Source organism: Salvia miltiorrhiza, chromosome 7 (assembly GCF_028751815.1).
Source record: "Salvia miltiorrhiza cultivar Shanhuang (shh) chromosome 7, IMPLAD_Smil_shh, whole genome shotgun sequence".
NCBI lineage: Eukaryota > Viridiplantae > Streptophyta > Magnoliopsida > Lamiales > Lamiaceae > Salvia > Salvia miltiorrhiza.
The window spans coordinates 34,762,612-34,786,427 of NC_080393.1; the positions used below are offsets into that span (position 1 = coordinate 34,762,612).

General features: G+C 40.9%; 3 protein-coding genes across 4 annotated transcripts; all 3 read right to left on the reverse strand.

Annotated features, from left to right (window-relative positions):
• Window positions 1–683: 683 nt before the first annotated feature.
• LOC130994155 (uncharacterized) lies at window positions 684–7,275 on the reverse strand. Its single transcript, XM_057919185.1, has 3 exons — window positions 6,821–7,275; window positions 2,133–2,392; window positions 684–931 (listed from the first exon to the last, which is right to left on the reverse strand). Exons 1-3 carry the CDS (start codon window positions 7,273–7,275, stop codon window positions 684–686), a joined length of 963 nt encoding a protein of 320 aa, XP_057775168.1.
• Window positions 7,276–11,901: 4,626 nt separating this feature from the next.
• On the reverse strand, window positions 11,902–14,301 carry LOC130996166 (PHD finger-like domain-containing protein 5A). 2 transcript variants are annotated; one of them, XM_057921674.1, is made up of 3 exons: window positions 14,181–14,301; window positions 14,021–14,055; window positions 11,902–12,648 (listed from the first exon to the last, which is right to left on the reverse strand). In XM_057921674.1, exon 3 carries the CDS (start codon window positions 12,601–12,603, stop codon window positions 12,271–12,273), a length of 333 nt encoding a protein of 110 aa, XP_057777657.1. In that variant the 5' UTR covers window positions 12,604–12,648; window positions 14,021–14,055; window positions 14,181–14,301; the 3' UTR covers window positions 11,902–12,270. The 2 variants fall into 2 exon arrangements, with proteins under 2 accessions (XP_057777657.1, XP_057777658.1); XM_057921675.1 differs by lacking the exon at window positions 14,181–14,301 and adding an exon at window positions 14,129–14,150.
• Window positions 14,302–15,082: 781 nt separating this feature from the next.
• LOC130996167 (RNA demethylase ALKBH10B) lies at window positions 15,083–22,205 on the reverse strand. Its single transcript, XM_057921676.1, is given in 9 exon segments — window positions 15,083–16,021; window positions 16,302–16,456; window positions 16,540–16,652; window positions 16,790–16,909; window positions 19,491–19,512; window positions 19,514–19,609; window positions 19,707–19,804; window positions 20,193–20,294; window positions 21,251–22,205. Coding segments are annotated over 9 exon segments (1,800 nt in total). The 5' UTR covers window positions 21,687–22,205; the 3' UTR covers window positions 15,083–15,363.
• Between the last annotated feature and the right edge of the window lie 1,611 nt (window positions 22,206–23,816).

Here is a 23,816-nt window from a genome sequence, read left to right on the forward strand (position 1 = left end):
TGGCACGACCAACTTTCGCGGCTTACGATTAAGTAGTAACCCCCTGCATGGAGCATAGAAAACCTGGGGGGTGTGACCAGCTTCCGTGGCTTACGGTTAAGTGCAACCTCTGCACGGAGCATGGAGGACCCAGGGGGGGTACAACCAACTTTCGTGGCTTACGATTATGTGCAACCTCTGCGCGGAGCATGGAAGGCCCGGATGGCACGACCAACTTTCGCGGCTTACGATTAAGTAGTAACCTTCCCTCTGCGCTGCAGGAGCGTGATTCCTCTGCGCTGCTGGAGCGTGATTCCTCTGCTCTGCGGGAGCGTGATTCCTCTGCGCTGCGGGAGCGTGATTCCTCTGTGCTGCGGGAGCGTGATTCCTCTGCTTTCCTTGAGAAGAAGTTTTAGAATTTAAAAATTGGGACCTACGGGTATACACCCTACTCCCCCCTCTGGTGACATGTGCAATACTCTGTTATGAACATGTTGGCCCAATTACTTCTTGTTCCACCACCGGCCCATAGACTCGCGTGAGCCCATTACTCCTTGGCCCCTTTCTTAGGCCCAATACCGTCTCTATATATACCCCTCCATCCTTCATGACCTAGCTCAGAATCCCTTATTTTCTTTCCGCCGCCCCCAACTGCTCTCCTCTCAAACCCTAGATCTCCCGTCTTTTTGGCTCAAAATGCCTTCTTATCTTGGTTGTAACGCCCTCAGTCGGGGAAGTGAGTCCTTTTGCGAAAGTACGCCGGCGCCCGTTGGTGACTGAAAAAATAGGACTCCCCCCCGCCTGAGGGTTTTATCTCCAAGATTCTTACAGGAAGCTCCCTCGTTGCCTTCTTCCGACTTCCTCTCAGACCCTAGATCTTCCTTCCCTTGCCTCTCCTTTCCTGTATCTTTCCCCATCTTGGTTGTAAAGCTCTCAATCGGGGGAGCGAGTCCTGTTAAGAGGTTGTATACTGAAAAGACAGGACTCTCCCCCGCTTGAGAGTTTTATCTCCAGGGTTCCTGGAGAAAGTTTCCCCCCTGAACCGTTCTTAGCTTGGTTGTAAGGCACTCAAGTAAGGGAAGTTCCCCTCAGAACATTCGCATCCTTGAAGGTTTTGCTTCTCCCTCTGTGCTTCCGGCGCAGGCCTCTAGCTTTGTGGTTGTAAAGAGTGGACTTCCCCTACTTGAGAGCATTATTACCGGTTTCCCGAGATCTGGACGTTGGTTGGTCTTTTCCTCTGTATTCTTTCTTTTTGGCATTTTGGCTTGTTGTTTTTCTTGATATCCTGCAGGTGTGGGGTAGATCCGGGGTGGATCTGAGGTAGATCTGGCGTGAGTATCCCCCGATGGAGGAGAAAAGCTTGAAGTGTTGACATATAGAGGCGAAGTCGTCAGCTCTTGATGTTTTGCTTTCCCTTTGGCCTGCTAAGAAGCAGTTTTTGTATTTGTTTCTCCCTTATCCTGCTAAGAAGCAGTTTGTATTTTGAATTTGAAAATTGGGGATTACGGGTATCCACCCTACTCCCCCCTCTGGTGACATGTGCAATGCTCTGCATGAACATGTTAAATAGCATATGTAATGTAAGAAAGCAATGATTGAAATAAACAAACACAACACCAGGGAATTCCCTAGAACCACATATCTGTTTTATTGATATCATGGCCCCGGACCTCGTTAAAACCCCTGTGGGGAAAAAGAGTATCCGGTCTACAAGTGATTACTCCTGCTAAGTAGCAGTTATACATAGAACTTTTTGAGTGTGTTTATGTTCCATGGCCTGGGGAGAGCTCTGCCGTCTGAATCCGACAATGTGTACGCTTCGCCGCTCAAGACCTCTGTAACGATAAATGGTCCTTCCCAATTTGCTTCAAACTTGCCCACTGCCTTTAATGCGTCTGCTCTTTTCAATACTAGATCGCCCTTGACCAGCTTTCTTGCTCTGACCCTTTTGTCGTACCCTGCTTTGATGACACTTTTATATTTTGCTGCTCTGATTTGCGCTTCTTCCCGCTGTGCTTCCGCCAAGTCGAGCTCAGTTCTTCGAAGGTCGGCGTTATGCTCTGTATCATAAGTGATGATGTGGTATGATTCCAGTCTGGCCTCCGCTGGGATCACTGCATTGGACCCATAGACCAGCGTAAAAGGTGCCTCACCTGTGGCCGTCTTTGGGCTAGTTCGGTAGGCCCAGAGAACGGTGTCCAACTCCTCCACCCATTTCCCTCGACTCTGGTTCAGCCTCTTTTTAATCCCTTCACAGATTGTTCTGTTTGCTAACTCTACTTGGCCATTTGCTTGTGGATGAGCCACTGAGACGAAGCGCTGAGTGATGTCCATTCGATCACAGAAATCTGCTATCCTCTGCCCTGTAAACTGAGTCCCATTGTCAGACATAGTGATTCTCGGTACACCGAATCTGCAACAAATGTTCCTCCAAATGAAACGTTCCACTGTCACTTCATCTATCTTGCCCACAGCCTCAGCCTCAACCCATTTAGAAAAATAATCTACTGCCACGATAAGAAAGCATTTTCCCTCCGGTGCTGTGGGCAACTTTCCGACTATATCAATGCCCCATTTGTCAAACGGACATGCCGCGTACATGACACCCATAGGCTCCCCTGGTACGTTGATTCGCCCGGCGTGTCTCTGGCAAGCTTCGCACTTGCGGACGAACTCTCTGGCTTCCTTATTGATGTGAGGCCAATAGAACCCGGCCCGGATAATTTTACGTACAAGGTCCCGAAATCCCGTATGCCCACCACAGCAACCTGCATGAATTTCTTTCAGAGCAAAATTAGCCTCTTCTGGAGATAAGCATTTTAGTAAAGGCTGAGTAAAAGATCGTTTGAAGAGTTGATCGTTGATTAAGCAGTAATTCTCATAGCGAGCCCTCTGATTTGATTCTCTGCTTAGCCGTTCCCCTGTCTTCAGAAAGTGTATGATCGGAGCCCGCCAATCGTCCCTGATCTCTACCGAGAAAACCTGCGAAGCCTCCATCTCTCTGGTATCACAGAGTAAAATAATTTCATCATTCCAAGTTTGCTCCACCGCACTAGCCATGCGCGCCAATAAGTCTGCTTTCGTATTTTCCTCTCTGGCAATTTGCTCGATCCTGAATTCCATGAACTTTTCTTTCATTTCACTGATTTTGGAATGGTATGCCCTCATCCTCTGATCCTTGATACTGTAAGTCCCTAAAAACTGTTGGGCAACCAACTGAGAATCTGTCTTTATGATGACACACTCGGCTTTGAGCTCGGACAAGATGTGAGCCCCTCTGACCACGGCCTCATATTCCGCTTCATTGTTGGACAACCGACAAGTGAATTTGATGGCGAACTGGTATGTCCCATAACCCGGTGAAGTGATATAAACCCCGATCCCACATCCCTCTTTCGTCACGGATCCGTCCACAAAGGCCACCCAAAACTCTGGTACAGGACGACGAGTTGTTTCTTGTATGAAATCTGCCAATGCTTGCGCTTTGATCGCTGTTCTCGGTTCATACTCTACGTCATACTCCCCTAACTCCACAGCCCATTTAACCATTCTTCCTGACAAATCCGGGCGCCCCAAAACTTGTTTGAAGGGAAGAGATGTGCGTACTATCACTCAGTGTGAGAGGAAATAGGGTCTCAACTTTCTGGCCGTAACCATGACTGCCAGAGCAGCCTTCTCAATCTCTGTATAATTCTGTTCAGGCCCTTGTATGATTCTGCTGACAAAATAGATGGGCTTCTGGTGGCTTCCCTCTTCTCTGATAAGTACAGAGCTGATCGCATCCTCCCCCACCGCTATATACGAATACAAGGTCTCACTCGGCACCGGCTTGGTCAGAGTCGGTAACTTGGCTAGATAGATTTTAAGATCCTCAAACGCCGCTCTGCATTCTTCTGTCCACAAAAACTTAGTTCCCTTCCTTAGTACTTTGAAAAACGGCATGCTACGTTCTGCCGAGCGTGATATAAATCTGCTCAGAGCAGTGATGCGCCCATTCAGAGTCTGCACTTCTTTGATTCCTCTGGGCGGCGTCATGTCCATAATAGCTTTGACCTTTTCTGCATTAACCTCAATCCCTGCAGGCGTGACCTTATATCCCAAAAACTTCCCTGTTGTGACCCCAAAGGTGCATTTCGCTGGGTTCAGCATAAGCCGATGATCTCTGACCACCGTGAAGATTTCTTCCAGATCGGAAACATGATCTTCTGCCCTGACACTCCGCACAAGCATATCATCCACGTAAACCGAAATGTTCTTTGCCAATTGCTCTTTGAAAATTTTCTTCATCATCCGCTGATATGTAGCTCCCGCATTTTTTAAGCCGAAAGGCATACTTCTCCATCCATATACTCCGCAACAGACGGCAAATGTTGTTTTGGCGATGTCTCCCTTATTCATCCTGACCTGATGGTATCCCTGGTATGCATCCATCATGGACAATAAAGCACACCCTGAAGTGGTATCCACCAGCTGATCGATCCTCGGCAGAGGATAGTGGTCCTTTGGGCAGGCAGCATTTAGATCTCTGAAATCCACACACATCCTCCAGGTATTGGTTTTCTTGGGTACCATCACTGCGTTTGAAATCCACTCCGGGTATTGCACTTCCACAATATGCCCTGCTTCCAACAATCCGTGGACCTGTTCCCTTATTGCCGCGTCCTTCTCTGCCCCAAAATTTCTTGTTCTCTGCTTTACCGGCTTCACCTTAGGGTCCACGTTGAGACAATGCTCTGCCAACCTTCTGTCAATCCCTTTTAAGTCGGTGGTACTGAATGCAAATACGTCTGCATTTCTTCGGAGACAACCAATGAGTTCCTCTCTGACCTGATCACTCATGGCAGACCCAATCTTTGTCTGGAAACCCTCTCTTCCTGGAAACAATTCTATCATGTTGCAGACATCACTGGTGGACACCAGCGCGGTTTTTTCTGTGCTATCTCTGTCTTTTAATAAATCCGCCAACTCTTGGCGTTCCTCTGCTAAGGCATGCACCTCGCCCACCTTTCCCCTCTTCCGTGTATCTGATCCCTCTGTCATTCTTTCCCTCTTCTGGCCCGATGAGTGTGCAAGCATTTGGACGTGACATGCTTTTGACGCTGTTTGATCCCCACAAACTTCTCCTACTCTTCCCCCCTCGACTGGGAATTTCATTTTCAAATGGAACATAGAGATTACTGCCCTGAATGCCGTCAAGGCAGGTCGTCCGAGTATGACATTGTACGCAGGTTTGGGCATGTCCACAACTAAAAATCGTACCATCCTTGCTCTGCTGCTGTTGGCTGCACTGCCGAGGATCAACGGCAGCTCCACATACCCTAATGGCATAACCATCTCTCCCCCGAACCCAAACAAGGGAGCGTTTGTGGGCTCAATGTGCACTTCTATTCCCATGTTTTGGAGGCATTCCTTGTATAAAATATTCACGGCGCTCCCTGAATCGACGAAGACACGGTGAACCATGCAGCCTGCTATATCCGCCGTGATGACCAGCGCATCATCATGCGGGTACATTAATGTACGTATATCCTCTGCTCCAAAAGTAATCGCCGGCTCCTCTGCCGCACCTGTGATTTCCATGACCCTTTTATGATAATACCCTGTTTTTACTGCTCTGATGACTTACTTTTTAGCCCGATTTGATGTGGGCGTCCCGCTCTCTCCGCAAATCATGTGCACTTCTCTTCTATATGGTGGAGGAGGGACTTGCCTCTCTGCCCCTTCTCTGCGATTATCCCGGTTGTCATCAGGCCTGCGATCTCTGTTGTTCCCCTGCTCTTGTCGCTGATCCCTGTTATTTCTTTGATCCCTCTGATCTCGTTGATCCCTCTGATCCCTCTGATCTCGCTGATCCCTCTGATCAGTCCGCATCTGCCCCTCATTTCCTCTATCAATGAACTGGTCGAGATATCCCTGGCGCACCAACAACTCCAGTTGGTGCTTGAGATGTCCGCAATATTTTGTAAGGTGACCGAAGGCATTGTGGTACTCACATAACTTGTTATTGGACCCTTCCTGTGGCGGCCCATTCCGGTAGGTTCCCGGTGCCCGAAAGAACGGTTGGTCTTTTATCAAATGGAAAATTTCCTCTTGTGGCTTATTCAAGGGCGTGTACTCAGTAAACCGCGTAACCTCATTTACAGTGCGTTGTTGAGATGGCATTCCTCCCTGAGGTGGCAATACCCTCGGAGGCAACCCTCTGAATGGGGCCCTATCTTGGTGTCTCTGTCTCTCAGGTGCTTCCTCAGCTTTCTTGACCCTATGCTTGTCATTTTCCACCTTTCTCGCCATCTTGGCATCCTCCAACTGCAGGTAACCTGGCAACCTTGCCATAATGTCATCAAAATCCCTTGCTGGTCGGATTTGCAATTCGTCAAAGAAGATCCCCGGCCTGAGTCCTCTGACATAGGCGCAATTTTTTATTTGTGATTCTGCCTCCGGCACTTCCAGAGCAGCGAGGTTAAATCTTGCTGTATACTCCCGCAACGTCTCACCTTGATCCTGTTTGATATCCATCAGCGAAAGGGCTGACTTTCCTACCCTCCGTGAACTCGCAAACTGTCGTAGGAAGCGAGTCTGTAAATCTTCAAAAGAGTAAATAGAATTCGGCGGAAGCGTTCCAAACCACAACTGAGCTGGTCCAGTCAAAGTAGTTGAGAAAATTCGGCACTTGATGCCCTCCGTGTACATGTGCAGCGTAACCAACCCTTCAAACCGATTGAGGTGCACCTCCGGATCGGTAGTGCCATCATAATCCAGTGAGATGGGCTTGTAGCTTCTAGGTAAGGTGTCTACCAAGATATCGTCCGAGAAAGAACTGCGGTTGTTGATCGGGTGAAACCTTGACGTCTTAGCCCTCTTGTCTTCCTTATATCTTCCCTGCTCCCTTCTGTCTCTTGGCACATCTCGGTCATGACGTTTGTGAGCCCGATGCTCTGGCTTGCCAGAGGAAAACTCCAGCTCCCTTTCTTCTCCTCTTTCGGTATACCGTGATTTTTCCAGGCGATGAGACTTCTCTACTCTGTAGGACCGTTCAGATCTCTGTTCCTTGTCTTCCCTCCGGGATTTCTCCCTTAGCGATTCCTCCAGATTTTCAAGCTGATGTTTCAATTGTGATACTTGCTTTTTCAGCCGTGCTTTCTCCTTTGGTCTCTCCTCCTCAAACACCAGGGAGACGGATTGACTGTCAGACTCGTCAACCCGCTCTCTCCTGACCACACTATTAAGCCTAACACGGCTCCCCTCTGGTATAGCTAACTCTCTGTCAGCAGCGTCCCCTTGTCCTTCTCCAGGCATCACGGCCTGTTTGTTGATTGCCAGTATATTTGCCTCCTGAGCAGCGGGAGGTGGGGCCTCAGTGCCCTGCAGGTTGGCTGCTCCCACTGGGGTAGCCGCAGTAGGGATGACGGACATCATGGGAGTTCCCAATGCCTGCCGCATGTTGGCGTAGCTGAGCAAGGCCATCATTTGCTCTGCCAGCCCAAAGTTGATCGATCCTCCTCCAGACGCGGGAGCCAGATTCGGCAGATCAGAACCCGGTGTGACCAAAGCAAACCTCTGTGCGCTGACATTCAGCCCTGTTGTCGGCGTGGCTGAGATAGCCTGGAATCCCGGTGGCACTGTGAAAGTAGGATTGCCCTGAAGGCCAGTGAACAACGAGGTAGGCACCTCAGTAGTGACAGTAGCGGAGTCAAACTCCTTCTCCAAGTTCCGGTGAGCATCAGAGGATCCCATGGTACCTGCATATAAACAGAGTGAGAGAAAAATCCCAGCGATGAAAGCATAAATCCCCCATTTACGGATTGAAGTCCCGATATAAGAAATCCAATAAGAAATCCCCGATACCGGTACAGAGACCGTTAAGAGATTCCCCTCAAGGTAACGCTTATGCACTGGGAAATAAACCCAGGGCATAAATCTTAAAGAACAGAACCCGCGTAACGGAGTTTTTCCCCGGTGAAACCGCATTAAGAACCGACGGGAAAAAACAGAGCACCAAGAAAACCGAAACAACCATCAAAAGGCTTGTCAGCGCAATTCATTAGAAATGATAGATAAACAAGAGCTATGTAAGGAAACGAACATCATAACCCAAAATTAACATGATCACATCCTATAACAACCACAAAGCCTATAAACAACAGGATTACCGCGGCAATCAGCCAAATTAGCAGCATAAGGCAGTATTCAATGCATAAGACGAGAGTTAATCTAAGCAAGCATGAAGGACATCCGTAATTATTCCCTTTAAACGCAAATTATCCACCCCTCAGTAGCACAAAACCCCATTATAACAACAACAAAGCATTAATCGACGTATTAATCGGTGCTAAACTCGTGAATTAACAGCAGAAAGGTCCATGAAAAAAGAGACAAAGTACTAAACAATCTTTCATCAGTGCGAAGCTCCTAATTAACAACCAAACCTCACATCCTCCCAAAAACAGAGTAGTACTCAACAGCCCACAAGCATAATTCTAAGATTATCGGAGAAAACATGAAGATCACCCACAACTATCACGTTTATACATAAAACACCCGTATACTAACAGCATAAACTCAAGATACCGGAGATAAAAGGTCAATCCACCGTTCATCGATGCAAAACACTAGATCCGTAAGAAGAGAACACCCAACATAATCAAAACAGAGCCTCACACCCCAATTTTCCCATATAAAACATTAGATCAGTGAAGAAAACATCAATCCTACAAGGAAACCCTTCGTCCGTAAACAATTAACCCCAACAAACGGTAAATAAACGTAGAATTCCCCGATTCATGACTTATGCCCGTCGCCACCTTTCCCCATGCACCAAAAACATAAATCAACGCAAATCACAGCAGATTAATAGCATATTAACCCAGAAGACGCAATTAACCGATTAAAAACAGCTGGGTGTCCGAATTATCGGCTCGATTGGTGCCAACGCCCGCAAATCCGATTGGAATTTCAGATCTGCGTACGCCGGCGACCGTGATCTCACATCCTAGCTCAGTAGCCTTCCCACAGACGGCGCCAGTTGGTGTTTCCTGAAACCAACACCTAAACTACGGGGTGAAAAGCATAAACTATACCTAGTAAAGTTGATCGGAAAGAGTGAAGTGACGATCGGAGAATTGAGCACGAGAGCAAAATATGACTGTTGTATTCAAAAGCAAATGATAGCGTGATTACAAGGTACAAATGCGCGACCTATTTATAGAGTACAGAGAAGGGTAAAATGGTAAAATTGGTGTAAGCGCATGTATTTGGCGTGGTCGAAGGATATATCCGGAATATCATCTTTACGCGGGAAGTCTTCCGCGTTTCTGGCGATCCCTCTGATGGAGGTGACTTCTCTGTCGTGGAGGACTTCTCTGGTGTGGGAGACTTCTCTGGTGTGGAGGACTTCTCTGGTGTGGGAGACTTCTCTGCCGATGATGATTTCTCTGACAAAAGCCATTCCTCTAGTGGATGAGTTGTCTCTGATGGATAAAATCCCTCTGGTAAGAATGATCCTTTTGACCAGTATGATTCTTCTAGTGAAGATGATTCCTCTGATTTGTATCCTTTCTCTATTCTACACATATTACTCCTCATCAAATATCTTATCAAACTCTAAGCCAACAAAGAAAATATTTATGATAACTCTACTTTAGTTTATCTGTATCATTCGCTTTAGCACTAGTTGACTATTCAAGTAGAGAAAAAGCTGACAAATACTAATCCCTTAGAGCATCCACATCCGTTGAGTAAGGAGCTTACTCAATGGAGTAGGGACCACTTATGAGTAAGCACCCTACTATTGGAGAGACTCATCCACTTACTCATATTCATTAGTTTTGATTTTTCATTTAATTTAAATTGCACCAACTTAAATAGCACAATTACTTCAAATTAAAATTTCATTAATTTAAAAAAACTAAAAATTACATAAAAATAATTAAAGAAATAATTATAAATTACATAAAAAAACTAGCTAGTTTCCACCCCATTGCCGAGCTAGAAGCCTAGAATCGTTGCCTCCTCGGATGTTGGGGGCTCCTCCCCTAAGTTGAATCCCGATAAATCAGGATGGTAGTCGCCAGTAAGATCAGGGGTCCAATTTGGGGAGTAGTAGTCGAGATTATTCGGATCGACTTTGGTGAAGGAAATTAAAAGTGTTTCAGAGATAGAGGATGAAGACTGGAGAGAATTGAGTTGTGCGTGTATGATTTTGGATGAGGAGTAGGGATTTAAATAGAAGAAATTTATTATAAAAAAAAAAAAGAAAAAAAAAACAAAAGATAACCGTTGAAAATTACAAAAAAAAATTACAAAGGGTCATATGGCCGTTTTGAAGGAAGGAAAAGAAAAATGAAAAAAAAAGGGAAAATTGGAAACGGTCAAATATGGTTTAAAAAATTAGATTTTATTTTTTTTAAATATACACGCGCTTTAAATAGGGTCGATCTAGCCTTACTCATAAGTTCGAGTAAGCCTCAAGTAAGGCAAGGCCCACATTGGCTTACTCAACGAGGGGTTTACTCGAGTAAGCTCCTTCGAGTACATGAATGTGAGTGCTCTTAATTAGAACTAAGGTAGTGTTTGCCATGGCATAGCAATCCTTAGACATTTAATTTTGATCAATGGACTAAACCCATTGATTAGAGGCTTTAGCCCAAACAAATTAAGAAAATTTGTTCACGATTTCAAATTTTCCAATCTTAAGTCTCAAGCATCTCTAAAAAAGCAAATACACAATTAACTACTCCATCTGTCTTAATTCAATAGACCACAAGGCTTGAGCACAAATATTAAGAAACGAATAATTTATAATAGGGTTAAAGTGCAGATCTACCCAATAAAGTGAACACTACTAGAGCGTTGACCCCCCCCCCCCAATTTTCGACCTTGGCGCAAAATCCTCCCCTATAGTCCAGAAATAAGGTGCAATTAAACCAAAACCTGTAACGCCGTTAAGCGCCGTTAAACATCTGGGTTTAATTGCACTATCTACTTCAGGGGTGGATCTGCACCTTATTTTATTTATTTTTTAATTTCGGCAACTCATCTCCGGCATCAGTTTAGCTACTCTCGTACTCATCGGCTCCGATTTGCACCTTGTCAGTTCGCACGCGCCCAATCTATTGATCGTTGACTGCCCACCGCCGACATGCAGCAGCTGCTACTAGCTTCTTCATCGCCCTCGCACAACAGCATCTCTTCCAACACCTTAACCCTTTAGGCTTATCTTATGACGTTAATTGTGTATATATCTATCTATATATAATATATCTTTAAATTTTATTTATTTACTATTATTATTATTATTATATCTTTTATTTTTATTGATAATATTATTTTTCTTTTTTACATGTAAAATAGAAGACACATTATTCCACTGTTACTTAATATTATGATAAAGTTAGAGATAAAATTGACTTTAATGATATAATAATTAATTTTTATTCATTTTGTACATATACAATTAAAATAAATGTGTATGTCATTATTCTACTATTAATATGTTATTTAGTGCTTAATTTTATGCCTAATATGTACAAATCCGGTCCAGGTGGACCCTAGTGGCGTTGCTGCATGTCGGCGGTGGGCAATAAACAATTAAGAGAATGAACGCGTGCGAGCTGACAAGGTACAAAAGAGTCGATGAGTACGAGGACAGCTACACGGATGCCAAAGGTGGGTTGCCAAAAAAATTAAAATGCAGATTCCACCCCTGAAGTAGAGGGTGCAATTAAACCCAGATGTTTAACGAACACTTAACGGATGTTAGAAGTCTGAATCTAATTGCACCCTATTTCTAGACTATGAGGGAGGTTTTTTGCGCCAAAGTCGAGAATGAGGGATCAACGCTCTATGAGTGTCCACTTGAGGGATGGATCTGCATCTTAACCCTTTATAATAAAATATGAGATAGAAGCCTATTGAAATGCGACATTTAAATAAAAAAACATGGCCTATTGAATTGTAACGGAGGGAATATCCAATAATACAGTGCATCATAAACACCAGATAACCCATAAAATCTAAATCGAAAAAAAAAATCATAAACACAAGACAAGACCATAAAATGAGCATGTGTGGAAGATGCGCAAAAGAGGCATGGAATATGAACATGCATATATCATAGACATGAATGAGCATATCTATCCTTCACTGATCCAAATCTAGCGTCAGACTAGAAAGGGAGATGAGAATACTGCTGCTTCCTTCATACACGTCTCACCTCAGTATCATGTCAAATCAGACCAGAGAATCCATAAGCATCAGAAGTATGAGGTTTCCTACGCAAAGATTCAGCATAGATCATCGTTTCTTGAAACCATATTTCTTGCGTTCGTAGAACAGATCTGTTTTAGCACTTCCTAGGTTGACTATCTTAGGACAGCCATCGCGGTCCTTCTCTTGCTGTGTGCACTCTTTGCAATAAAATGCATCTGATATCCCCACCCCTCCACATATGACACACCGACCTTGAAATGATCCATAATTGCATTCATCGCATACACGGACAAGGGTGCAAGGGCGCACATAGGAATCACAGATCACACATTTTCCATCACATTTCTCACAAAGCCGTCCAATTGCTATTCCAGGCTGCTTCCTGCACATGATCAGATCAGGATGATGCTTGGCCATGATTCTTCAAGTAACTCTTAATATGCCTAAGGAAGTTGCTAAATCCTGTATCATGTACAAACTGGGTCAAGCCAGTAGCTGTTAACAAATTGTATAAGCAAACTATCTCAGTAAATAAAGACAAGTGTGTGATTGACGCAAGAGTTTTGGAAATCAAATTCAGGGAATTTCTTTGCTCAAAAGCATCAGTCCCATATATGTTACTGCCCATAATTTCATCGAAAGCAAAACAGAGAAGAAAAATGGAAGTCCTTTATTGGCTGAGGGTTCTTGAACTCCATAGATCAGTCAATCATTTCAGGATTAAATCAGCCAACCAGATTTGTCAGTCCGGTGCAGTGCTTGATAAACCCCTCAGCTTCGAGGGAAGAAAACAAAAGATTGACAACAAATACAATTTTACAAGCTATGTTTGGACAACCAAGGTTTTGATGCAATTTAACATCACCAAGTAACTCTATCAAGCAATCATAAATTCAGAATATTGCTAACACTACAATACCTCCTACATCACAAGAAGAGTTGGAAAACATTACAATGTACAGTGATACTTGCATCGATGTTCTAAGTTAGATAATAAATATAGTTAATCCAATTTTTCAGGGTACTAACGACAACAGAGAACTCACATTGGAATTTGACGATGTATGGTAGAGGAAGCATCCCTGCATTATTTCTTAGTGTTTTGGGAGAAAAGGAGTGGATTATTATGAGGTGGAGATGCAATAAAGTCTTAACAAGAGCAAGGGTAACAAGATTATTGAGTGAAACGTCACACATAGTTAAGCCCAAACCCCAAGGTGGATATTTTGTCCTTGATCCCAAGCCAACACTAGCTACTCCTTGTAACATGTTCAACAGGTTCGGCATCCACTCATATTCAAATTTATAGTTTACATCAAACCAACAAATATACACCCTGCTCCAGAAATTTCTTAGTTCTTGACACACAGAACCTTATTCCAAAATTGATAACGGCCAGTTATTCTTATTCGTAAGAGGCCAGGACCAAGTGCTATACAAGTAGACAGATAACCAAGAAAGCAAATGTAAAAAAATGATTAAAACCTAACAGAGACTCACAGTCCACCTACATGATTATCGATACAAATATACTATAACTCAACCACCTTCAACGCCAGGGATTCGTTGAACAACTCAAGTACACGCATTTACCAATGTCCACATTATCATAAAACTAAGAATGCCCGGTAGCAGTAAAACTAACATCTAATCCCCTAACCCTATAACGAATTGAGAATCCCCATCACCCCAACACATACACACACACACATTTCATCAGTAACGTGATACAAAAGAGAACCTGCTCACTTGCAATGAAGTAAAAACTCCGAATTCGTAAATTATAACCAATAGAAACCCTAATGAGCAAAATTTTTTTTTAAGGAAAACCTACCTCGATCAAGTGACCTCCAGCAATGCAGAATGAACCTGAAATGCACAGGAAAAGAATACTTGTTAGTTTAATAAACAAACAGTGTGTAGAAAGAGAAAGAGAGATCACATTATCGAAATTGGACGCAGTAAAAGGTTATAATGTGTGTGAAAAGATTCACCTGAATATTTGAGCGAGCTGGAAAGGCGGCAACTGGGGAAGAAATTTTATAGTGATGGGGAAATTTCTGGAGTGCTCCAGCAAAATTACTTTTGGTACGGCGTCGTTTGGGGGCCCAGGCGTATGTTGTCTAATCAAAATCAAATTATGGGTTAGGTTGCTCACTTTTTGCCAAACAAATTATCAATATATGTTAGATTTAGGAGAAACTATTCAAAATGCACAAAATTATCCACAATGTATTAAATTATCAATTTAACAATTTCTTTCATAATATCAATCAAGTTTTTGCCATGGAGAAATGACGAATAATTCAAAACTACTCCAAACTATACGATTTTATTCTTGAATATCACATACTATCAAAAGTAATTATTCATATTTATATTTTCAATTTTTTTGTTATCGTAATTTAACTTCTGTTGGTTTTTGCTTACACATGCGGCGTAGTTATGTGAAAATATTCAATGACACATTGGACAAAGTTTGCGAGAAAAAATTGGCCATGTTGTAATTGTAAGATTGTTAGAAATGATATTATAGTAATTAAAGAGATTACAAATCTATGTTGTAGTTGCAAAATGGTCCTTGCCTTTTTCTGACAATTAAGTGATTAACCCTTCAAGCAAAGGGACTGTTTTTTTTCCTATTGTTTTTATTCTAAAACAGCATTTTAATGTTCTTTAATTATAAAAATAGTTTAGTGACATAGTGAGGGCAAAATGTCAAAAATATGGTCTGGCGGGGAAGGATGCTTTATATTGATAAATGGTGAAATTTTGAGCGAGGGAAAAACCTCCCATAAATGAAGTGAAAAAAGAGTATACCCAACATTACTTGAGTGAGGAAAAAGCAAAAGCAACCATTTATGTGCAGAAGAAATAGATAGAATGTAATGAGACATAAGTCAAAAAGTAGAGGCTTAATTAATTAAATGCTGGAGAAAAGTTCCATCTAACGTCCAAGCATACATATATATAAGGCAACAAAAAGTAGGAGGCAATGAAGGGAGCTCAAAAATGAAAAAGGCTACTCATCTCTCTCCCTCCATCCACCACTAGAAAGTCTCATCACCAAAAATATCGTAGTATCTTCCGCTCTTTACATTTGCATTCAACTCATTGCCAATTGCAGCCCACCCAAACAATTAAGCCTCCAACCTTCTCTTTGCTATCTCTTTCTAACTAAACGGCTCCACCTGACTTTTCCTGCTCTTCTTCCTTCAAAATCCCTGCTCCTTCATTCAATTTGTCGCTACTCCCATTGCACTCTTGCTCTGTGTGTGTGGCTTCATCGTCCACTTTTAGGGAGGACCGAGGACCATTTGACATCTCTATGCTATTATGTTCAGTTGATGCAGGCTGATTTGACGAATTACCAGAACCCTGTGATGGAAGGAAAACTCCTGTGCCAGGGACTGGCAGGCGAGGCTGAGGCTGAGGATGCCGTGGAGGAGCTGCAGGCCATCCAGCAGATGTAGGAGGGAGAGCAACTGGTGCCGGATATGCTATGCCTGGTGCTACAGTGGCAGATACAAACATTGGTTGGACTTGGATTCCATTTGGTGGGGGTAGCTGCTGACGAGCAGTAGGAGCGGGTAATACGCCGCCAGTGGATGGTACAGGGCCAAAATGTTTTGCAGCCCCTGGCCGAATATGACTTGGTGACCTGCTAGGAGGTGGAGCCCAAGTGGCTGAAGGAGGTAGAACACGGTGAACATCACCGCCAATGGTTTTCTTAGATTGCGACTTCACCAATGTAAGAAGCATTCGCTGTTTCTGCAAGGAAGGTATTGCATGCCTGGCAATATCTGCAGATCTCCCTTGCATTATGATAGTTGATCTGTAAATAGCAAGAAAAGAATTACACAAGAACAGCAATAGGAGAAAAAAATATCAAAGCAATAAATGGCAAATTTTGATTGTAACTACAAACTGAGTACGAAACAGTTCCTAGATAGCGGACATAGTATTAATGTTAGCCATAAAGAAACAGAACATGCTGTCCTTTAATATTGTCAATGTCAGGTGATTAGAAAAACGTATATGCATGAATTTACCTTTATGAAATAACAGTGAAGTGGAGAAATTTATTTGCAAAAAGGAAAGAGATCTGCAAGTACCCTGGTGAAAGAGAGAGTTTGAGAGCACCACGATAGTTGCCTGGACTATCCACTGCCATTACCTTACCAAAAGACATCTCACACACAGTCAAGGATATTACACACACAGGCCTTCCAAACCATTGTGGCCAGATATGGGGCTGTGAGTGATCACCCTATAAGTGTGAAGAAGCAAATTAGATCTATATCCTTTAATACGAATAATTAATACATAGAATGCACTACTGTCATATGGGACCTCATTAAAGATATCAATGATGGCTGAGTCCGGTTTGGTGCTAACAACATTTTTAGTAAGTAAGCGTTCAATAACATCTTGCAGCGCCACCGGGATGGGCTCAATTTTTGGATCTGCAAAATTACCATAACCCTATTGAACATGTTTAATAATAAACATGTCGGGGGGGTGGGGGGACAGAAACAAACACAGCCACTCCCAGAAAGAACAAAAAGATTAGCTTAATCTGCATGCTTGTTCTAGAACATACCTCTAGAAGTTCCTGCAACAACTTCATCTTCAGGAGGTGCATCTGCAATGGGGACACCCAATTGAATCATCTCTCTTCCATGTCCCTTCATGGGTCTCTTTAAAGCGACAAAAGTTTGACCTGTATCAGTGGAACAAAGAAAAAGAAATTGTTTTACAAGAATAATTGGTGCCAAAAATGACTGGATGGGCATATGTTTACTCGACATTGAGCATCATTCAATGCATTTACAGGTTAAAATAGTTGATTAGATTCAATAGAGTATTTCATTATTTTTCCAAAGCTTTCAATATCGTACAACATAATGAAAGATCAATGCATCACAATTCAGGACTAGAGAAGACTGGTTTAGGACACTGATGAAAGTGCATAGCTTGATGGACAATTCCACTTTTCAGTGGAACTAATCTAAAACTTCTGTCAATTGCAGTTCTTCTACAAGTGTAGAAGTAATAACAGACAAGGATGAAAGTGCATTGGCTTGACAGACAGTTCCTCTTTTCAGTTAGCTTTTAACTGGAGTCAAGGTATCACCAAAATCAAACTAAGTAGGTGGATGGGATGACTAGAGAGCAAAAGAAATCCCCATAAAAAGCTGCGCAATGGAAGACAAACAAAAAGCCTAATTCAGAACAAAGGAACATGTTCATGTCACCATGCTAATTCCTACATCTCTAGGTACCCAGATCCTACTAGATAAAATTTGCATCTTAATTAGGATCATTCTTGCTGGTGATTATAACGAAAAATACAGAATGCATGATTCTTCCAAGCACACATCTGATATTTCAGAGTCTCAGACTTGCCGGCTTACAATTTACAGGAATTTAAAGCAATTATGTTAACATATCTGCTGAGGAGCACATCCAACTACCGTGTTATTTGTTTACAAACTGGAATATTACCTTCACAGCCACCTTCCAAAATCTTAAAGACATTATATGTTTCTAGTTAGGCTACATGATGTACAGCGGCCACAGGCATGATCGTTTCGTGTAGACTTCACTTTTCATGAGAGTACAGACATGGATATCAGTTCCCACCGCATAACACCCAAGGCAAAATTCAGAATCTAGATGTAGTTTATTTTGTTATTTTTTATTTTTTATATATATTATATTATTATTTATGATTTTTTATTATCATTAAAAGAGAATCAATAATGGTTCCCCATTTCCCCCTTGATGACTCGAAACCCCGACCTAATGGTTAGAGTGGACGCATCTTACCATGAGCTGCATTTTGTTGTCCCATAATCTAGATGTAGTTATTAATGTACAATATCACACAATTGTATGATTGGTTTGTTCCAAGTGGAGTTGTAAATCAATCAGCTTGAACAGAAAAGTGAATAATCAGAGATCATATATTTCAGCCATTATTTCGTTTTATTACTGTAATCATGATATTGTTTGACATCTTCAGTCATTCCAAAAGTCATCTAAACTAGGCTGCCTATTTTTATTTATTTATTTCTAAGTAGGAACGCACAGACACAACTTCTAACCAATTTATTTATTACTGTTGGATTACAGTTCAGATTCTGCTTTTAAATTCAGTTCATCAATCCAAACATCAAATTGTAACTATTCACAAGTATATACACAAATTTTAATAAGTAGTATTGCCATATTTCCTTTTATCTACTAGAAAGTTATGACATACAAACTATATCTCAAGAATGAAATAACCACTAAGTTCAATTAGCTTTATACTTTATTTAAAATAGAATTCAGTTCAATATCAATTTCAATTTTTTGGAGATTTTATTCGCAAATAATTTACAACGTCAGTCCAGTTAAATCAAATGTGCATCCCTAGCTTTTCACCAGTCATTCAGATTAAAAATAATACCAATTTATTCATTGTTCTTCAATTTTATAAGGCTTCTTTGGTAGTCTTTCCAAAAAAAATCCACCTTTCCCCCACTCCCAGAACAATAGGAGGTCCGCTATAACTAATCATCATTAGGTCATGTTGTATTCTTATTGTAAATGAATGTTGGGAATTGGGATTGTTATAATGACCTTAATATTAGATTAGATCTATAATGATCAGTGCATTCTGACACCATAATATTTCCCAACAAGAACAAGTCCAGTTGAGAAACCAAATGCTACTTTGATTCTCAGATCTCTTTTCAAAGAAATATTAGCTAAAAATTCTTCCACAAATTACTGGACGAAACATAAGTGTTTCTCTCCTAAATGAATTGCATGTAGCCATGTAGATTTACTGGACTGTCAACTTAATCAACATATCATAAAGGGAGTAGCCTAGCTTCACTATATATTTTCTTTTTGCCAATCTTACTTCAAACTCCGCTAAACTAGGAAAAAAGCAGAAAGACATGCAATAGTTGTTGCAGAGAATATAGTCTAACATCACTTAAACAAAACTCCATCACCATAGCAGACATGAAAAAGAAGACACAGTTAAACAAAACCAGTTGCACCTAATGATAATTGCAATTCCTGGTGAAGGAAAGTATGAGCAACCAAATACTTAACCCTCACAAATTGCTGTACGAGCACCTTCACCTATTTCTATTACCCAACTCAAAAAATGAAAGAGCCCTTCTAAATTAAAATACTCGAATTCGATAACATTTTAAATGACAAAAGCAACAAAATAAGGAAAAACAAACAGAAACATGTTTAGTTCTGTAGGTTGTGCCACAAATAGCTACCACTAAACTTACCTTGTAACTGTCCTCTCTTCCCAGGCAGCTCTCAAATCATTGACCAAATTATTAAGCTTTAAAATTTCTGAATCATCAAATAAATCTTCATACAGCTTCAATCCTTCAGTTATATTAACCTAAAATGCAAATTATCGAGCCAAATCATGTCTGATAACTGAGCTCAAATAAGTTCTAGAAAACAAATGTATGATAACAAGATGAGAAGGAGATTACTGATTTTCCATCACATATCTCAGTAGCAACAAAAGATTTTGGAGAAACTTCAAGGTTCGATTTCTCTACTAATCCAGATCCTTCCACACTGCAAGACCCTGATAATGGGGAAGTAACAGGAATGAGATTATAGTTCAAGCACCAGCAGTTTATAAACTCAAGGAAAAAAGCTGTCTACAAATGCTGAATCTTATTTTTATTTGCTTGCTAACATATTCATGCACGAATCTTTGATTAAACCTAAACAGCATTTCAAACATTCATAAGTAAGAGGTACTCAGACCAGCTACCAAAAATTTAACCTATCCAAAATCGCACTTGTAAATATGTACATTTTAGACACTCTAAACAGCTACACTTTGCCTACTAGAAACTAATCCTACAAGCAATTCTCCTTTAGTCACAAAAATCATAAAGCTACTGGAGAGGTAAAAGTATAGCGAAAATGATATGGAAACATCTCTGGAGTTGGATATCATATTGTACCTTTATCCTCTGCCTCAACATCTGCATGAGAAACAGCTCCTTGTGTGCTTTTCTCTCTCGTTGCTGTACCATTTTCTTCAGATTTTTCATCAAATTCTGTCACTTCATAAATCAAAAAAGGTTACCCATCAGAGGAATAATTTTTCTTTCTTTCTGTTTCATCTTTACCATAATGGATAAATGTTTTTTATATGGAAGATGGAGTAACATGCCTGATTATGAGGAATACAAACTGAAGACCAAGAACGAACTAAACATATGTGTGATATATCTATCCATTAACTTCCAAGAAGAAACTTGACTGTGAAGAGAGAATTCAATTGGAAACATTAAAGTTAATGAATTCTTCTGAATCTTTAGGAAACTAATCAAGACAATTCAGGAAGTGTGGCACAAATGCCATGTTAAAGCATATTTGTGAGCTTGTTTCAGCAGGGACACTGTATTGATAAAGCGCCTTAATAGAAATAGGGAATTTCAGTATAAGCATGTATGCGATATGTAGAGCCCCAGTGGTTTGCCAGACGATAGGATTGGTGAGACGGAAAAATATCCATGAACTTGCAGAAAAAACTCTATCTTTAACAATGCATTCATGAACATAAGCATGAAAAGCCACGATATGAAAAAGGAAAAAACTAGCCAATAAACCGTGGAAGTACTTTCCAGCACATATAGTTTCCATATAATATTAATCAACAAAAATTTGCAATTGATCCCCGTGACTTCCTTCTTGAATATTGGGTTAGCTGCATACTCAATGTCTTTATCCATAAAAGAAGGTGTCATTGCCATTAGTCTCATAAACGAACAAGAGGCCAAATGCAATTTCATATTTCACCAGACGAAAAATGGATCATTAATAACTGATCAGATCCAATAAATTCCGATTGCCGATTAGGTTCAAAATTAATAACCTTCTAATTAAACCAAAATAATAAGTAAATCACAAATAAATCACATTCCTTGGCTTCCCAACGAAAGGAATCCACATTTAAAGGAATTTGTACACACAGAAATAGAACATTCAAATTCAATAAAAAAAAACATCTTCTTACCTTCCTCCTCTTTCTTCTCCACCTTTGCCTTGTCTCCTTCGTCCAATTTCTCAATCATTTTGAGATTGCTTTTAAAGTAGCCATTGTTGAGATCCTTTCCGTTCATCTCTCCACCAAAATTCTGCACCTCAAGTCCTCCTCTTTGTCCCCTGCCTCCTCTCCTAAACTCCTTCCCTCCTCCTCCCCCCATCCTGGCACCCCCCTCGAAACCCACCACTTTCTGCTGCCGCCTCCAACCGACCTGCTGCAGCGCATATACAACATCAGCCACCGAGAAGTACTGCTGCATATGCAAAATGGGATTCCAATTACACCTCCTCTGCTGAACGGACCCAATCACACCGTCATACTCCCCAGGGTCGCCCACCGCCCTCAAATGGTGGCACAGCGCGTCAATTATCGCGTTCGCGGCTGCAAATTCACCTCTCAGCCACATAAAAAACCCCTCCCTCTCATCCACCTGATGATGCGGCGGCTGTTGCTGGTGGTTGTACCACTGCACAGGGATTTTCTCAGGTCACCACCATAGCCCCTGATTGCATTGCCATACCAAACAGATATTACACTGCACTATACACGCCAAAAGCCACAATCCTTTATGTCGATATATATTTAACAATCACAATATTCGCAGTTTATATACGTAGAATTACGTATTTTATCAATACGTAAACGCGTCCAGATAGTAATTTAGCTCATTGCGAGATGTCTAACAGATCTGCGATCGGCGCAAATACGTAAAATAGTTTAAACTCTCGGAGGCGATTGTTCTTCCGCAATGTGTGTGTGTGGAGGCACACGCAGTAATAGTAGTAGTAGTAGGGAGGTGATTTCCAGATCTGAGAGTGACGTGATAAGGAGGAAATTCAATGTGTGTGTGTGTGTGGAAAAACTAAGATCTGAGAGAAAATGGCTTGTGAAGCACGCGTATGTGTAAGCTGCTCTTAAATGGTGCCCTTTTTTCTGTTTGTTTTTACTGTGTGTTATGCGTTTTTTGGGGTTTACGGATTCTGGTGCTGCTCTTTACTTTTTTTTCTTGCATGAAAAGAAAAACAAATACTCTCTCATTTCGCCATATCGTTTTCACATTATGTACGGTGCAAATTTTAAGAAAAGTGATGAATAAGTAATAAATTGTAGTGAATATTATAGTGCGTGGAATTTGAGTCTAATTATTGTTGTGAGTGAAAGTTTATGGACTCTACTTCTATAAATGATAGTGTAAACGATATCGCAGACAAACCAAAATGACAAATGTGGAAACAACATCGCGGATGCATTCTTTTTCTTTTATTATTATTATTATTATTATTATTATTATTATTATTATTTATTAATAATATTAAATTCTCTACGAAGATTTGGTCTTTTGTTCGTTTACGGTTTTACAAATATACACCTACTCATCTAATTCACCAAATTATTATTCCTCCGTCCCACTTCAATTGACACTTTTATTTTGGGTACGAAGATTAAGAATAGATGGTTGGATGTGTAAAGTGGATGAAAACCATTTGTTTAATGTGTGTAGAGAAGATATTGACCACATACTATTTTTAGAAAGTGTCAATTGAAGTGGGACAAATAAAAGAGGCAAATGTGTCAATTGAAGTGTGACGGTGAAGGCATTAATTCAATTCCAAAATTTTATCAATATTATGACTAATCTATCCCTTTGGAGTTAGCGTTGATTCCTAGATAATTTATCTTCTCACTGTTTCTTTATACATAAATAAATTCGAAAATGTTATTGATCGACTTAAGTGTCTCGATGATCTAAATTGGAAGTCTGATTATAACTCAGAAATTTTAATTAACTATTTTCCTTTACGTTTTGTAGTTTGAAGAAATGGATTTAGTCTAAAAAAAGAAATAAAACAGGAATGGATTTAGTCAGAATATTCGGAGGAGTCTTTTTGAAGGTCAAATTTGTCAATTCAAGTGACCCGGAAATATTGGTAGGAGAGGGAGAATTTGTTATGTTGGGTAGAAAAGGTAGCGACTATTTTGCAATTCCTTAATTAGCATGTGAAATTGAATTCTAGCATAGTATAGCCGTCTAATGTTTCCGCCTTAACTTACAATAACATTATTTATTCAGATTTTCAACTCTAATAAAATGTAAAATTTTGTAAATGTGAAAGATATGCATCTCCGGATAACGTGGTGTCAAGTGTGAAGATTTCAATAATTGAAATGGACAAATCTACAATGCTGCCAAAAGCCCATTTTCCTGACACAACATCATTCACTTCATAGTTATAAAACGTACTTGCATTGTATTATGTATATATAAAATTGTGTCTGTGACCCTCAAAAAAAAAAAAAATTGTGTGTGTGGGTGCGTGGGTGGGGCTTTGGAAGTTCATGATCAAATCAAGGCAAAGGAAGAAAGATGCGACATTTCATAATAATATGAACCCTAAATTTTTATTAAATGAAAGCTAGTGATTTTAGTAGTCACGTAGAAATGCTAATTATGTACTGGCATATTATTTACCTAGAATTGTTAGGAATACTTTTAGCCCTCATATTGCAATTTGTGACTGACCTTACTTTTTCTTGT